A 16,552-nucleotide genomic window follows, 5' to 3' on the forward strand; every position below is an offset into this window, starting at 1 on the left:
GATAAAACCATACACTTTTGGGAAGAATTCAAAGAAGGCTGAAGTAATCTAAAAGCAGGAGACACTGGACACAGCACTCCCTTTTTAGGACTCTGTCTTTCCCCAAAAATAGAATGCTGAAGAGGGAAGGATGGTCATTTTGATTCCAACAGTCAGGTTCCATCCAGAAGAATTACCTTCTGACTAGCCAAGTTCCACAAAGCACCTATGCCTCACCTCTGTGACCTTGGACAAGTTACTTAACCTCATTGAGTCTCAGGTTTCTCATTTGTATTAAAGAAATAATACCTCATAGTTGTGAAGGCTAAAAGATAAAACAAGTATTAAGTGTATTAAGGCATTCAATAAATGTCAATTCGCTTCCCTATCCACCCCCATTCTTGTCTCTTCTTGCCAGAGATATGGTTCATCTTTTTAGTGTTTCCCAATGGGCTTATGATGGCCCTTTGGATAGGACAATTCTTCCTTGTTTGGAACTGTTCCATGTATTAGAGAATGTTTAACATTTCTGACCTCTATTATAGGCCAGTAGCATCCCACATTCCGGGTGATACCAAAAACTGACCTCCATACACATTTCTAAAAGCTCTTAGGAATATTGAATGCTTTGATTTTGACAGATACAATTCCCCTCCCCCCCAATGATAGGTAAAATACACATAAATGAAATGGTTAAATAAGCACAAAACATTAGGTAATTATTTCAAAATAGACCTTAGAATCTCAAGGTTGGATGGGATCTCTTGTTAATGAATTAATTAACGAATCAACTCAATACATTCACTGTTAGATGTTGGAGCCAGATACCTTAGGTTAAAATTCCAGCTCTACTATTTATTGGCTGTGACAGCAAGTTACGTAACCTCCCTGTGGCTCAGTTTCCTCATCTGTAAAGTGGGACTAATAATAATGCCTACCTCACAGAGCTGTTGTGAGGAACTTAGAACAATGCCTGGCACACGGTAGGTACTACAAGTGTTTGCCACCATTGCTATTATTATTATTATATACAGTGCAGTGAGAGAAAGTGGTATTAGTAAAATAGTGACACAAATATGTAAAGGTGTAACTATGACAAGTACTGTAAGGTAAATAAATGTTAATAGTGCTATGTAAGACTATCATGGGGGGCTCAAATAGTTAGAAAGCTTCCTAGAGGAAGTGACAGGAGCGGAGAGTTGAAGGATGCATAGTTATTAACCAGGTAAAAAAAAAAAAAAAAGCATTTCATGAAGGAAAACTAGTTACACATTAAATAAATATGAGCTAGGCATTTTCCTGGGTCTCAAGACAGACGGCAGGAGTGTATGTGTGGGCTCCTATTTTAGATGGGGCAGTTGAGAAAAGCTTGTCTAGTGGAGTGTCTTTTTACAGAAACTGAAGAGGAGTGGCTCTCTGGAACAAGAGTATCTTAGGCAGCAAGTCTGAAGGCCTGTGGTAAGAAAGAGCTTGTGGTGAAGACATAACTGATTTAAGCATGGTCAATCTGCTTAAATCTCATTTCTTTTAGCTGTTTCGTTTTAGCTAATTGCAACTTTACAGTATATAAAGAAATACTCAACTTAGCTTTACCCAGTCCTAAGGCAGCTGGAGAGAACGAAAGGAAACAGAGTGGGTTGCATTAAGAAGCTATAACTAGATAAGAGTGGGGCCAGATTTGGAAAATCTTGAGTACAGGCTATCAAGTTTAGATTTAATTTTGCGGTTTACTGGAAACTGCTGAAGGTATTTTAGAAGGCAAATGATCTTACTCAAGGAATACATCAAGTAGAAATACTGACAAATATCTAAAGGGGTTTAAGAAGTATAAACTCAAATACAACTTTGTTTTACAACTTGTTATAGATTTTAAGAAAGACATTGATCTTAACTTCTAAAGTATCACACATTTCTCCAATTTTTCAAAACAAAGGAGTGACTATAATTTTCTTAATAAAAACACCCAAGGTCAACCGAATCACCAAAATGTAAACAATTAGTCTATGTTCAAATACACTGATGTCTTGGGGAAGCCTGGGTAGCTCAGTTGGTTAAGCATCCAACTCTTGGTTTCAGCTCAGGTCATGATCTCACAGTTCAAGAGACTGACCCCTACGTTGCGCTCTGTGGATGGCTCGGAGCCTGCTTGGGATTCTCTTTCCTTCTCTCTCTGCCCCTCCCCCACTCAAGGACACACACGTGTGCACTTGCTCTCTTTCTCTCTCAAAATAAATACATAAACTTAAAAAGTGAATTTTTTGCTACATTAATGCATGATGTCAGTTTTCTTTCCTGACATGGCCAACTAAAAGAGATGGGCATCTAGTTGATTCTGAATAAAGGCACACAGAAAGCAAATTCTTTGACCATGTTGACCAAGAAGCAACAAAAGAAAAGCCTAGATATTGCTATCTGTGTAATAATGTGTTGATTCAAACATTCTTTTCAGATGACTGTTCAGAAGATAGAATCACAATTTCTGATTAATTCTGTCATATCTACTCCTAATTATATTTGTTTAATAGAACCAAGAGTAAGCTGCTAGAATTTCATTGATGGGACTAAAACATTAAAGATAAATACTTCCAACACCACTGTTCATTATAATAAAAAGGTATTTGTTTAGTCTTGAGAAAGTAGAATACAAATGAGAATAATGAAGAGGCTTCAGTTGCTAATCTATAAAGTGATAGGATTGGTGAAAGGATACAGTCCTTTTCTAGCTCTAATATTTTATTATTACATGTGATTGGAAAAGGGTATAAGAAAGTGACAAGAAATAATAGCTAATGGGACTGTATGTTTTTACCATTATATCCCTAATCTCTTGTAGTGAGCCTAGTCAATAGCATGTTCTCAAATATTTGATTAATGAGTAAATTAATAAATTATAAAAAGCAGACAGAGAATCCAAGAGAGTAACTCACTCATTTAGAATAGAGGCAAACATACAATATATTTCTCTGAAAGAATCAACATATTATAGTAAGTATGACTGGCAGTAATAGGCAGTTACAATGAGGATTCTGAGGCATCAAAAAAAAATTACATACTGTACCCAGTTTCTTGTTTACAAAATTAGGAAAATGGGAAGATCATCTTTTATATGAATTATTGAGGGTGGTTAAGACACCATGCAATGTTATACTTAACAAGGGTAACATTCAATTTTCTGGGACATTCACTTATATAAAAAAAGCTCATTCCTCTGCTACATTTAATGAAAAGGTGTTAAAATCTAATTCTCTACACCAGCTGCAAGATAATATAAACCAAGTTGAAGAGGCAAATTCTTAACTTACAAGCCACTACTGTTCATCCAAGAAAAAAATATAAACCAAATAAGTTAGACTCACCCCCAGTTATATGCAAGTAAATAATAAATTTTATTTAATTCATTGATTGCATGCACTGATGTCTTCTTCAAGAGCAATCAGATCATGTTATGTATCTCATGTCATTCCCCAGCTCCAAACTCTCCAATGACTTCCCAGCATCAGAATAAAATGTAAACTCCTTAGCATGTCTTGTAGGTTCTATATCTGGCCCTGTCTACCTCTTCAACCCCTTCTTTAAATGTTATCCTCCTCCTTGATTACTCTGCTCCAGTCACACTGTCCTAAATGTTCCTAAAATACTCAGTCTTATTCTAACCTCATAACCTTGCACTTTCTCTTCTTTTCCTGGAAGCCTCTACCTTCAGACACTTGCAAATCTTAATCTCTCAGTTCATTATTCTGGTCTCTGTTCAAATAGCACTACACAGAGGCTTTCCCTAAAGATTCCATTCAAAATAGTGTCACCTTGCCTTTTCCTCTTTAATCTCTTAAGGGCTTTATTTTTCTTCTTAGCATCTAGATTAACTGGAAAATATTATTTGGTTACATATTTACTGCTTGTTTCCTCTTTAGAATATAAGCACTATGAGACTATGGGCTTCATTTGTACCCTAGAAACTTGAACAGGGCTTGTTCAATATTTACGACTCAAAACACACTTGTTCAATAGATGAATGAACTAATGCAGATTTTCAAAATATATGTGCAAAAAAATAAGTGCAGAATAGCAGACTTGGCATGTAGCCAATTGAATTTTTAAAAACATACATATTTGTATATGCATGGGCTGTCTCAGGAAGACAACACAAGGAATTAGTAACACCAGTTGCCCCATGGTGGGGAAATATGAAGGTCTGGGTGACAGGCAGGCTTACTTTCTACTGTATATTCTTTTGTAGAATTTGGATTTTAAACAAGACTAGTTATTTTTATTTCAAAAAACAAACCAAAGGAGAAACTATTAAAATTTACCTTAAGCACAATCTTCCATTTAATAACATTGTATTTATGGAATATTTTCTATTGAGCTCTTAGTATACACATAGAAATTGCTAAGCAACTTACATACTTCTCATTTAATCCCCATAACAATCTTATAATATAGGGATTATTATCATAGGAAAAATATAATATAGAGAGATTAAGTTAACTGGCTAAAGTTAACTTGGAAGCACAAGACATGAGATTTGAACTCAGACTAACTGGATACGAAGTCAAAGTATTTAAATCACTACTCTTTCAGATGTAAATATTTAATCTCTAGAAATTTTCTTAGAGAGAATAAAAATATATATTTGCCTATTTTTGATAGAAACCTCAGGGCCTAGCGTAGGAGCTCTTGAATGAATACTGAAATAAAACCAAAGTGTATGATTTCTTTCTGCTTGTGGGATATCCAACAGCATCTATTCTCAGCAAATATACTATTGAGAACTCTTAAATTAGATCAGTAAAGTGATAACTACTATTAATGAACAATGATTATCATTTGAGCATGTTATACATATGGTATGGTAAACATTTAATATTCATCATCTTATTCAATCCTTAAAATAATCATATAAGGCATACTCTACAAATCTCCATTTTACAAAAACAGAGACTTAATTTAGGACAAGTAATTTTTCCAAGATGACATAGCTAGTAAATGAGAAGCCAGAATGTAGACTCATGTCTAAATCCAAAGCCCATGTCCCTAATGATTACACTCTACTGGAATAACAACAGAACATTTTCAAACAAAGGAACAGAAATGTTGCTCAAATTATCTTGAGTGTGGAGTTATACAGTTATAAATGATTTCTTATATTCAAACTCAAATCTGAATTAGATTCAGGTTCAACAAACATTTTTTAGGAGCAGGAACTATCCTCCACAATATCATTTATAGTCTCTATGCAGCTTACACCTCTCTGGAAATAACTTTAGTGTTAGAGCCAGTGCTTCTACTAACTTAAAAACATCAGGGAGGAACAAAAATTTCAAATGGAGTTTAAGGGTGGCACTAATATCTGGGCTATTTTTTCCTCCTAGATTTCATGGAGTTACCATAAAAGTGACTTTATTGTGTACTTTAATTGATTCAGGCTATCAATGGATATTGACAAGATGCACTTTTAAAGTGAAAATTTTATGTACTTCTATATACTTGCTCAGTAACAGAAGAGATTAATTACTACCGTTAAAGGCAGATAATCTTTGTTTACTGAAAAAGTCAATTCTTACAATGTAACAGAAACTTATTAACAAGCACTATCTAGTCTTTGGATGTGATATTCTCTAGCACCAAAGTTCATAAATACTTCCCAGAGGGCCTGAATGTAGTGGAATAACACTACCAACTAAACCCTGTAGAATGCTTAACACAATCTACTCCATAGTTCATAGTAAATAACCTAAAGTCTATATTATACAAAATTATTCAATTCTGGACAAATAAACTCTTTTCATAAACAGCAGTTAGCCTTGATCTCTCTGTAACTGAATGCCTAGTAAGCTGCTAAAAGTCTTGCATAAACTAAGAACAGAGGGTAAAAGGAGTTCTAATTCATTTGCAAAGCACTTTGCCAAGTGGTATCGCTTCCATACCTCATCTGATTCTTGGCAATCTCGTTACACAGTGCTGGCAGGTCTTATCTTGACGCTACAACTGAGACTCAGAGGAGGTTCCCGACTGACTTTTGCCAAGTTAACACCAGGACCTTGCAGGACAAAAAGTTTGTAAGTTGGAAAACCAAAAATCCTTATTACATAGTTAAGCTCAGAGTTATATTTACAACTGTGTCTTAAACAAAACATTCTGAATTTGGAGTCCGGAACGAACTTTACACTGTAAGGTGCAAGGCAATTAAAGTGCTCTGCCAGTCTAGGGATAGAACCAGGATGCCCTTTAAAACTTCCGACTTTCTCAGAATTTAAGGCAGGAGATTTCTGCCCTTCCTGTGGAGCAGTGAAGGGCTACCGATCAGGTAGAGCCCTGCTCTAGCTGGGACTCGAGTTCCTCTTCCTTTCACTTTCTCCCCGGGGACGCTAACTACCCGCCCCCTACCCCCACCTCCCCTACCCCCCCACCCCCCACTCAATCCTTCGGCGTTTGTCAACAAGCTCATCCCATCTTCTCCTCAGGCGGCCGCAGGAGCCTTCCGTTTCCAGTGAGATAGGCCATCAAAAGAAGCGTTCCCGAGACGAGAAGTTTCTCCTCACGTGCCTCTCACTCACCTCTGGTCCACCAAAAGTTACCGCGACACTTCACTTCGATGTCCGCCTCCCCGCGATTCAAACTCCGCAACAAGATTCAAACCCAATCCAGCTTTTCCAGCACCTCGTTTCATTGGCTGCCGACTTCGTGACGCAATCACGTCGGACGTTGCCGTGGCGCGTGGTAGCTTGGCGCCAGTAGTCTCAGCCGCGCGGCTCTGTGGAACCGGCCTTGCTGCGCGTCGCCAGGGCAACGCGCACGGCTGTTTCCGGAGGCGTTGGCCGAGGTGGGCGGGGCTAGACCGCAGCTGCAGGTGGGAGGTGGCCACCTGGGATCCTCAGACCACTTCAAGAGCCGCGGGCGCAGGGCCCGGTCCTTGGGTTCAGGGTGTGAGTGAGACGGGAGCGGGCAGGGGTTGGCTTGTGCCGTCTGCTGGGGGAGAGGCGGAGCCTGTTGGGTGTGGGTTAATGGATTGTGAACGTTTATCTTCTTTTCTCTATTGAGTAGTGAGGCCTCCAAGGCACAGGTCCCATGCTCTGGAAGGTGTAGGGACCTGTTCCTTTCAGCCACTTTCACTTAAACCGAACTGGGGTCAATTCGCCTCAATTAATTGAAAGTCCAGAGCTTTAGGTTTGAGGCCCTAGGCTTTATTTCTCAGGACTCCCAGGCCTACTCCCTTTATTGCTGACTGAAACTATTTGGTGTTTTTGACATTCCTTTCGGATGAGGACTTTATAAAATAAATTCATTTAAATTTATTGGCTTAGTTCATTTTTGGATGCAGTGTTTTTTAAAGTCCTAGATTGTAGATATTATTTCAAAATGTACGGGTTAAAAAGAAAAAAAAAATACCAGAAAAAAAGGGAAATATGTTTGCTAAGATAAGTCCATTTTATTTGTCAGGATGTTTTTAATAGTATGATCTGAATGTCATTGTTATTCTTTATATTAACATTATTGTATCCATTCTGCAATTACTGATTGTAGACTTTAGGGACATAATAGCATACATAAAAATTCCCTGCCTTCTTGGAGCTTATATTCTTATATGGAGCTTATCACCATAATAAATAGGATGGCACAACACATTGCAGAATATTATAAGTGAAACAATTATGAAAACTTCTACATTATGGACACTTATTTCCTTTTGAAGAAAATCAGAAGCACAGTGTATTGTATACGATGCATGTTATATGATTGTTTCTGAACTCTGGATAGTGCATCAATAAAGATATTAATTGCTGGCTATATTACATATATGTTAGCTAACGCAATAGTTACTTGTGTGGTGCTGGGTTTGGTAATAAAATTGAGAAGTCTTTTTATTTTATTTCAAATATGTACTCACTCTATATTACTTGATGTATACTTGATGTCCCAGGCATTTTGTTAACTCTATATATGTTATTTTATTTCACTCTCAAAATAGCCCATGAGATACAGGCACAATTTATTTTACTTAAAAAACAAAAACAAAAACAAGTTTTCAGAAGATCCCTAAAGGAAATTTAACTGTACAAACCAGCCAATTCAGAAATGAGGCATTTGTCTCAGAAATAATTTCTAGGTTAAGTGATCTTAAGATACTTAATCTATTCTGAAAATAGGTATTTTAAAACCAATTTCTTGTAAAATTACGTTCATTATTGGTGAATAAGAAGTGTTTTAGATTTCATTTATTTCGACACCACATTATAAGCCTTGCTAACAGGTGTTTCCACACCTAATCTAAGTGCTTATTTTACATTTAACTTTAAATTCTGCCTTACAGTTGCCATTTAGCACATTTAGATGATGAGGTCTATATTCTTAAAGTATTGTGTAGTCAAAGCAAAGAAACTTTAATGTTACAATAAATGCCATCACTCTGCCAGTTGGCTTCTGTTTGGCAAGACATCAAGAAATAAAACAAAGTATGAGACTAGTGTATTTTGTAACGAAATGAAGGAAAAAGAACCGAAACCATAAAAACATAGGACTAAAGGAGACAGAAATTCCCACCTTTTGTTAGAAATTGGGAGTATAATGTGTTACAATAGAACACGGAAATTTAACAGAGGCTCATAGTAAACGGAATAGAGTGGAGTTAAGAATAAAATGGAGTTAGGTTTAAAGTTGATTCAGACATTAAAAAAAAAAAAGTAAAAGTAAATTTAAACCTGGCAGTGGTAGGTTCTTATTTCCGCCCCCTCTTCAGGAACGCTATTTGAACCCCCTCGCGCCTGCAGGACCCTTTGTCAGCTGGGGCCTGAAAAGAGCGGAACGAAAGGCGGACGGTTTTCGGTTGCTGGGGCGGACGTGGACCCGATCTGTCCGTCCTTGCAAGTTTCCCCCAAGGCTGGGACCTAGACGTGCGCCAACTCGTGTTCTCTGGCACCGTAGTAGTGGTCGTCGCTGGCCCGAGTTAGAAGCCAACAGTGAATTCTTCGTGCCTCAGGTGAGGAGAAGGTGGCCGAGTCCCGGGAGCTCTCTTGGAGCTCACCCCAAGCCTTTGGGGGAACTTCCAGAGGTCGCTGAATTCGCCCAGGACAAAAGGAAACACGCCCTGCTCCCGCTTTCCCTCCTAAACACTCACTCATCCTGAGTTCAGAAGTTTGTGAACAGTTTTCCCTCCTCCGAGTATAATTCTTAGGCAAAAGGATGCATTCTTCCTGAACTTTAGAACCTCTTTCAGTTTGTCTCCATTCGGCTGCCAGCCTCCAGGCTGGGTTTTTGGCCTTACGAATTAAGTTTTCGAACGTTTTTCTCCACTGGGAAAGCTGAGTGCTAAGATGGTAACGGCACCGTTGAGGAAGTAGTTTTCAAAGGTATCACTTCTGTACCCACAATTAAAGAGTAACCTGGCCAATTCCCTGCTTTCAACAGCTGAGACTGAACTTTGCTGGCAAAGCTAAAAGACTTACCTAGGAAACCAGAGTTGGCTCGAGCGGCCGGTTTCCCGTCTTTCCGCTTCCTTCCTGTGACCAGAGGGAAACTTTTAAAGGATCTTAAATCCTGTAGGGTGTTTGGTTCATAGCCAACTGCATGAGCGCTCTGAGTTATCTGGTAGGACACTGGGCTGCGGAAAGGAAAGGAACATCCTCCTTTAGAGCTTGTCCCCTTCCATTCTTGGGAGATAGTCAAGGAAACCACCAAAGAGGAAGATTATTTGAGGTCCTTTCTCCATGTTAACCCACGTTAGTAGCCAATTGCTGCATAATAAAATCTTCAGGCTTTGTACTTGAAACATAGTTGAGTAAATACATATAAATTGAATGCAAAAAGAAAAGAATTAACGGTTGGCAAAGGAAGCTTTTTTTTCTATTCTACTTGCTTTTCCTGTGCGGTTCTGATTCCTGTACTGGAATATTATAGAGATGTATAGATGTATGTATATCTGTCTATTTAAATATATATCATACATTTATCTAGGTATATATTTAAATATAAAAATATGGATATAGGATTAAGCAATAGGATATTGGCTCTTTACAGAAAAAGTAATCCATGAGATACAACAAATATACAGTCAGTATAATTAAAGTGCCATGCAATTACATGGGTGCATTAAATAGAGCTAGTGGGCTGTGTTTGTAAAATAGAAGCTAAGATTAAAGGCTTGGGATACAGTTCTAGCTTTATGGCTTTCTAGGTATGTGACCTTTTGGCAAATTACTTCTCTGTTTTTCTCATCTGTAAAATAGAAATAATTATACTGTCTATCTCTAAGAGTTGTAAGGATAGAATGAGTTTAGTGGTATTTAGTAAGTGCTTAATAAATGTTAGCCTCTATTTTGAAAAATGTTAAAAACACTAGGTTTTGAGGGTAGTAGGGTTTACTTTGTATAAGCTTTCTTTTTTTATTTTTTTAAAGTTTTTTTTTTTTTTTAATGTTTATTTTTGAGAGAGAGAACCCTTGCGGTGCACATGCGTGGGGGAGGGGCAGAGAGAGAGGGAAACAGGAACTCTGAAGCAGACCCCACACTGTCAGCACAAAGCCCTTACCTGGGACACAACCCACCATCCACTTAGCCATAGTTGGATGCTAAACCGAGTCACCCAGGTGCCCCTGTATAACTTTCCTGAAACAAATGAGGCATAATTAATAATTTGACTAATTTGAAACTGGTGAACATTGAAAACTTTACTTAAAACATTTAACCCCCCCCCCCCCCATATTTATCCTGTGTCACGTTTGCCACAAAATTCTGTGGATTATGCCTTAGGTAAAGTTGGCGTATTTTTAAGGTAACATCTTGTTGATACTATATTTATATAATATAAATGTATTTCTTTTCTAGTCATTACGTGTGGTCAACTTTTCAACATCATTTTTCATTTTCTATTGCAAAAGGAAGGGAAGGCATATTTAAACAAGATATTTATGTTTCTTTTTCTTTTTTGGAGGTGGATATTTATGTGTCGAAGTATTTTGAGAATGTGGTTTTTGGTAGGGTCTGTCAGGCAGGCAAAATTTCCTAAAGCAAGTTTTGTTAAAAATATTAATTGTGTAGAATTATCCATCCATTCACTTTTTTTTTTTTTCAGAAAACACTAAGCACTGAGTGTGCATCTGCTTTTGTAGATAAAAAAGGTGTTATCTTATTTTTAAATAACTCCTAATCTATGAGGACTAAAAAACAGTGTTAACTCTGCATTTACTATAATAGTATTAAAAACATTGCTTACAACCTGTATAAAAAGCATAATGTTTTTAAAAAGTTTTCTGTTAATATATTTACATACTTTTTCCTCTGCATTTAAGAGGTACAGATTGCAGAATAAAAAGGAACAAGTGTGAGAAAGTTAAGGAACTTAATATTTATTTTCTCGTTTTTTGGGGGCAAGGACAGACAGTTAAAACAAAGGTGAATACGAAATGCCAAAGTAGGCTCAGTTGAGTGTTTATAAGGTTAAAATTTATTTATTTATTTTTATAGATTTCCTAAGCTTTTTTTTTTTAAGTGTTTATTTGTTTATTTTTGAGAAACACAGAGCAAGCAAGCAGGGTAGGGGCAGAGGGAAAGGGAGGGAGAGAATCCCAAGCGGGCTCTGTGCTGTCTGTGCAGAGCCTGAAACAGGGCTCGATCTCACAACTGTGAGATCACGACCTGAGCTGAAATCAAGAGTCAGGTGCTTAACTGACCGAGCCACCCAGGTGCCCCTGTAAAGTTATAATTTAAATTGAAACATGTTTCGCTGATACAGGCCATCGTGAGACAATCTTGTCAGAGCATATTCATAACAAGTCTGCAAGATTTTCACCGACAGTTTTACCTTTCTTTCTTTTTAGATAAACATATGTAGCTTTTTCCAGGGACAGTTCCTCAAAGTTAAATTAAAGATGAAGATTTAGCATTATAAGAAAAAACAAATAGAAGAGCTTGAAGTGAAAGACTACCTGAACCTAAAATAGGATAATATTTATAATCCCTTCAATCATCCAGATAGTTTTTTCAAATAAACATTTCTAATGCACTGAATCCGTTCTTTAGACTTAATTAAAATTAGAAAAGTATAGTTCTGTGGTGCCTAGGTGGCTCAGTCAGTTAAAGTGCCCAACTTAGGCTCAGGTCATGATCTTATGGTTCATGAGTTTGAGCCCCGTGTCAGGCTCTATGCTGACAGCTCAGAGCCTGGAGCCTGCTTTGGATTCTGTGTCTCCCCCTCTCTCTACCCCTGCATCACTTGTGCTCTCTCTCTCTCTCAAAAATAAATAAACATTAAAAAAAAAGTATATTTCAGAAAAATGATGACTTAATAAGCAGTTTTTACATTCCTAATAATTAACATGTTAATGGTCTTAATAGTTTACCAGGCCATTTAAAAAAGTTATACAAAATTACATATTTTAAAAATCCAACAATCATGATATTTTTAATTTTTTCTAGATTGGTTGACCTACAAGATGCTTCGATACCCATATTTTTGTAAAATCTATAAAGAATTTCATTCATGCTGGTTGGAATCTGGCATATTTAATTTAGGTATCTGGCCAAAAAAAATACATGCTACAACAGAAAGATGTAATGAATATGAAGCCGAGGAGCAAACAGATCAAACTGGAGCTCAGGAGTTACATAGATCTCAAAATGGAGATTTTGAAGCTATGACTAAATTACATATCCCAGTAATGGTGGATGAAGTTGTTCGTTGTTTGGCACCACAAAAAGGCCAGGTAAGTTGATTAGTTTTTTTAATTTTTAACACTTTGAAAATTGAGATATTCACTTATCTTAATATTCACTATTTTAAAGCATATTATTCAGTGGATTTTAGTATATACACAAGGTTGTACAATCATCACTATCTAATTCAGGAACATTTTCATCACTTCAATAGGGAATCCCATATCCATTAGCATTCACTCCGCATTGACCCCCTTCCTTTTGCTCCTGACAACTACTAATCTATTATTGTCTGTATGGAGTTGCCTAATCTGGAAATCTTATATAAATGGATTCATATTATATGTGGCCCTTTGCATTTGCTTTGTATTATTTAGCATGTATTCAAGATTCATCCATGTTATAGCATGTGCCTGTACTTCATTTCTTTTTTCCCTGAACAACATTGCATTTATGGATATACCACATCCTTTTTATCCGTTCACTAATTGATGGCATTTGTGTGTCCACTTTTTGGCTACTGTGAATAATGCTGTTATGAACATTCATGTACAAGTTTTTGTAGGGACATATGTTTTCACTCAGGTATATACCTAGGAGTGGAATTGATGGGTCATATGATATTCTATGCTTAACTCATTGAGGATCTGCCATACTTTTTTACGGAGTTGATTAGTTTTGTCAAGTAACTGTTTTAAAAGAAAAAGAACATTACATTGGCTGAGTGGTTTGGGTATGAAAACAATTCTAGCATAGCTTGAGAATTTTAGTATCTTTTTAAGAATGACTATAGACAAAGATAAGGATATGAATTCCTGTTTTCTTGTTTTGTTAGACTTTTCAACTACCCTGCTTTTTGATTTAGAGTTCTCCAGAGAAATAGGACCAACAGGATGTGTGTGTTTGTGTGGATGCATGTATATGTGTATGTACATGTGCATGTATGTGAGTACATATGTGTGTGCACACACATGCGTGAGGTGGAAAAGAGATTGAATGATTGATTTTGAGGAATTGAATCTGAGGAATTTATCTGAGGAATAGCAATCCTCAGTTAAAGAGGATTGGTAAGTCCAAAATGTGTACAGTAGGCTGACAGGCTGGAGACCCAAGTAAGAAATCTGAGTCCAAATTGAGTCTGCAATTTGCTAGCAGAATTCTTCTTGTTTTCAGGATGTCAGTCTTTGTTCTATTAAGGCTTTTCACTAATTGGATGGGACCACCCACATTATGGAGAGTAATCTGCTTTACTCAGTCCAGTAATTTAAAATCTAATCTCACTCCCCCCAAAAAAACCTTGACAGAAACATCCTGAATAATAATGTTTGGCCAAATGTCTGGGTATTATGGCCCAGCAAAGTTGACATAAAATTAACCATCATACTTGACTTATTTATAGTGTTGCTGGCAGGATTATATAAGGTTTTAGATACAAAAATGCTTTAAACTCTATAAAGAGATCACAAAAATGTTAGGTAATATAATATCCAATATGATAAAGCTAGAATTTCTGGAAATTAAGCTCATTCACAAGAGAGAGAAAAAAAAAAAACCTTTTGTCATAGTAAATTTTCATCAGATGTGTTCTTGTAACCTAATGCTGATACTTAGCTTACTGACTTCAGAAATATGATCTCTTATTTTAGAAGTTACTATTCCCTAAATCAGTTATGTACGTTTAAAAGTCACACCTTGGTTCTTTTCCAGGATATAGTGGCTTAATGGTTAAGAGCAAAGATTCTATAATTGGACTTCCTAGGTTTGAATCCGTCATCTAACACACAAGTGTGTACATACGTTCACACACAGAGCTCTTTTTATTTTTTATTTATTTTTTTTTGAGACATGCTCAAGTTACATCAGATAGTTTTCATGAACTAAGTTCTAAGCTATACACATAAGGTATGCTGGAATGGGTGGATGTTGCTCATGTGAAAGCCATCATTAATATGACTTAGGTTGCTTTACCACAAAAATATTCATTTATCTTATCCTTAGGCAGTATATATATAACAAGGTAAATCCAGTATTCTTAGATGAGATTATGTGTACAAAGCACCTAGGTCAATGCTGTCATATAGTAGGGACTCTAAAGTATACATGAAAATATAAATTAAAAAATTGGATCAAACTTCCTGTTAAATATGACTTAAAATGAAATTCTCTTCATTTTCTGTAAAGATTCATAATGCAAGGATAGCAATTAATACCCATACCTTAATGTGAGTCTAAGAAAAAGTACATGTAAATATATATGATATATTTGAGATCTATAGGAGAGGGAAGGGGCAGTTAGTAAAAAAGTGGAACTGAATTTAGTGGCTTGAATTTGACCTCTGGAACCAGAAACTAAAGCTCGTTGTATAAATTTGCTGAAACTTAGTAACAAAAACTAAATATTTATTTTGTAATAACTAAAGTAGAAAAATAGCCAAACAAAAATAAACCCCACAAAGTCTCCTACTAAATCAGTATTGGATCTGCCTTTGTTCTAAAACCAAGTGGAATAAAATGAGACAATTTTACAACTTGACCTATCTTGCTGTTTCATTTGTTCAGGTTCCTGACAAATGTAATGTTGGTTTATTTTGACATTTCCATTGTTCTGATTTGAGTTGGGTTTTCTGGTAACTTTTTATAGAAAGTTTAATTTTATGAATGTTATATTTGAAAATTTTCATGTGAGGTACATTTAGAGACAACGTTATTTCTTACCTTTTCTGCTCTCTGGCAGGCAGCTTTATTCACTATTCCCTTAATCTTCAAGTAATAAAGAACTGGTGACAGTTCTTGGACAGGAAAGGTCTTCATTTCTTCCAGAATCCATTATTTGCTTCTTTCTTCCTGAGCCTTTTCCCCCAAATCATTTTCTTTTGCAAACTATGAGTCATACACTCACTTGTATCAATCACCCACATAATTATTGTTTTTCACATCACCTTCAATGGTGAATTAACAAATGAAAGTCTTGATCATAACAGGAACCTTAAAAATATCTAAATATAGTTTTCAATGAGGCCTTGTTCATTTAATAGTAATTTTTTTTTCTTTAACATTTAAAAGTTGCTTACTTCAAGCTAATTTGGGGGAATTTCTTCTATATCATAACCAATTTACTGTTATTAATTTATATTACTATTGCAAATACATGCAAAATATTTATAAATTTGGATTAAAAGAAAAAAAAAGTTCTTCCTTTCCTTTGGGAGGTATAGAAGGGATTGAATAAATTATAATTCTTTCTCCTTGGCAAGTTTCCATTATTTCATATTCTGGGTGAATAACTTTTTGTAAGAATATATTATTATAAAAATTTTTTCTTGCTTCTGGAGATGGTTTAGTGTTGGCTACTGTGGTCAGTTTTTCATTCCTAATTTCTGAAAAGTGGAGAAAAAGCATGACCCTGCCTAGTTGAAGATGGTAGCAATTTGGAGGATATTGGAGACTTGATATTTATTTTTTTCCTAGTAGTAGTGCCAGTTTAGTTTGGTGCCTTGGGGTTTCTGTGAGAGTGATAGGTTATGAGGCAGGTGATGGACATGCAAGGACTAGTACCAGTAGCTGTGTAATTTTGGGCAAGTAGCTTATCATGACTGTGCCTCAGATTCTTCATCTGTAAAATGGGGAAATATGACGTACCACCTGGTCACTGTAAGGATTAGGTGAGTTCACATATGTAAATTGCTTATAATGATATCTTCCAAGTAGTATGAACTCAATAAACATTAGCTGTTATTATTAGGGGGGATAGTAAGGGTCAGAGCTGGTAGCTAGCTAGATACAATAAAATTTAGGAAAAAAATACCAAGAGATAACAAAGGTGGAAACAAAAGTTCAGGAAAGGTGAAACCAATATGTCTGGAATTGAAAAAGTAGTTTCCTTTGCACTATTGAAGTCTCCTTATCGTCATATTTCTGGTCTTGAG

At 36.2% G+C, this 16,552-nt stretch overlaps 2 protein-coding genes across 25 annotated transcripts in view; one reads left to right on the forward strand and one right to left on the reverse strand.

Moving 5' to 3' along the window:
* The window catches only part of KIF18A (kinesin family member 18A), an 82,407-nt gene extending 75,779 nt beyond the window's left edge, over positions 1-6,628 (reverse strand). For 2 of the 4 annotated variants that reach the window (XM_047824118.1, XM_047824121.1), the window contains exons 1-2: positions 6,537-6,628; positions 5,907-6,019 (exon numbers count right to left, since the gene is read on the reverse strand). The gene's annotated coding sequence lies outside the window, so the exon portion shown is untranslated. Of the gene's footprint in view, positions 1-5,906; positions 6,336-6,536 lie in introns of those variants that run through there. The other 2 variants (XM_047824120.1, XM_047824119.1) reach the window with 2 other exon arrangements.
* A 75-nt stretch (positions 6,629-6,703) lies between these two features.
* METTL15 (methyltransferase like 15) overlaps positions 6,704-16,552 on the forward strand; it is a 366,039-nt gene continuing 356,190 nt past the window's right edge. For 6 of the 21 annotated variants that reach the window (XR_007156373.1, XR_007156374.1, XR_007156372.1 and 3 more), the window contains exons 1-2: positions 7,292-8,956; positions 12,390-12,676. Coding sequence is in view for 9 of the 21 variants with exons in the window: in XM_047878555.1 (XP_047734511.1) it covers positions 12,407-12,676 (270 nt within the window). In the remaining 12 variants the exon portion in view is untranslated. The other 15 variants (XR_007156381.1, XR_007156382.1, XR_007156379.1 and 12 more) reach the window with 11 other exon arrangements.

The sequence above is a fragment of the Prionailurus viverrinus genome, chromosome D1 (assembly GCF_022837055.1).
Source record: "Prionailurus viverrinus isolate Anna chromosome D1, UM_Priviv_1.0, whole genome shotgun sequence".
In the NCBI taxonomy this organism is placed as follows: domain Eukaryota; kingdom Metazoa; phylum Chordata; class Mammalia; order Carnivora; family Felidae; genus Prionailurus; species Prionailurus viverrinus.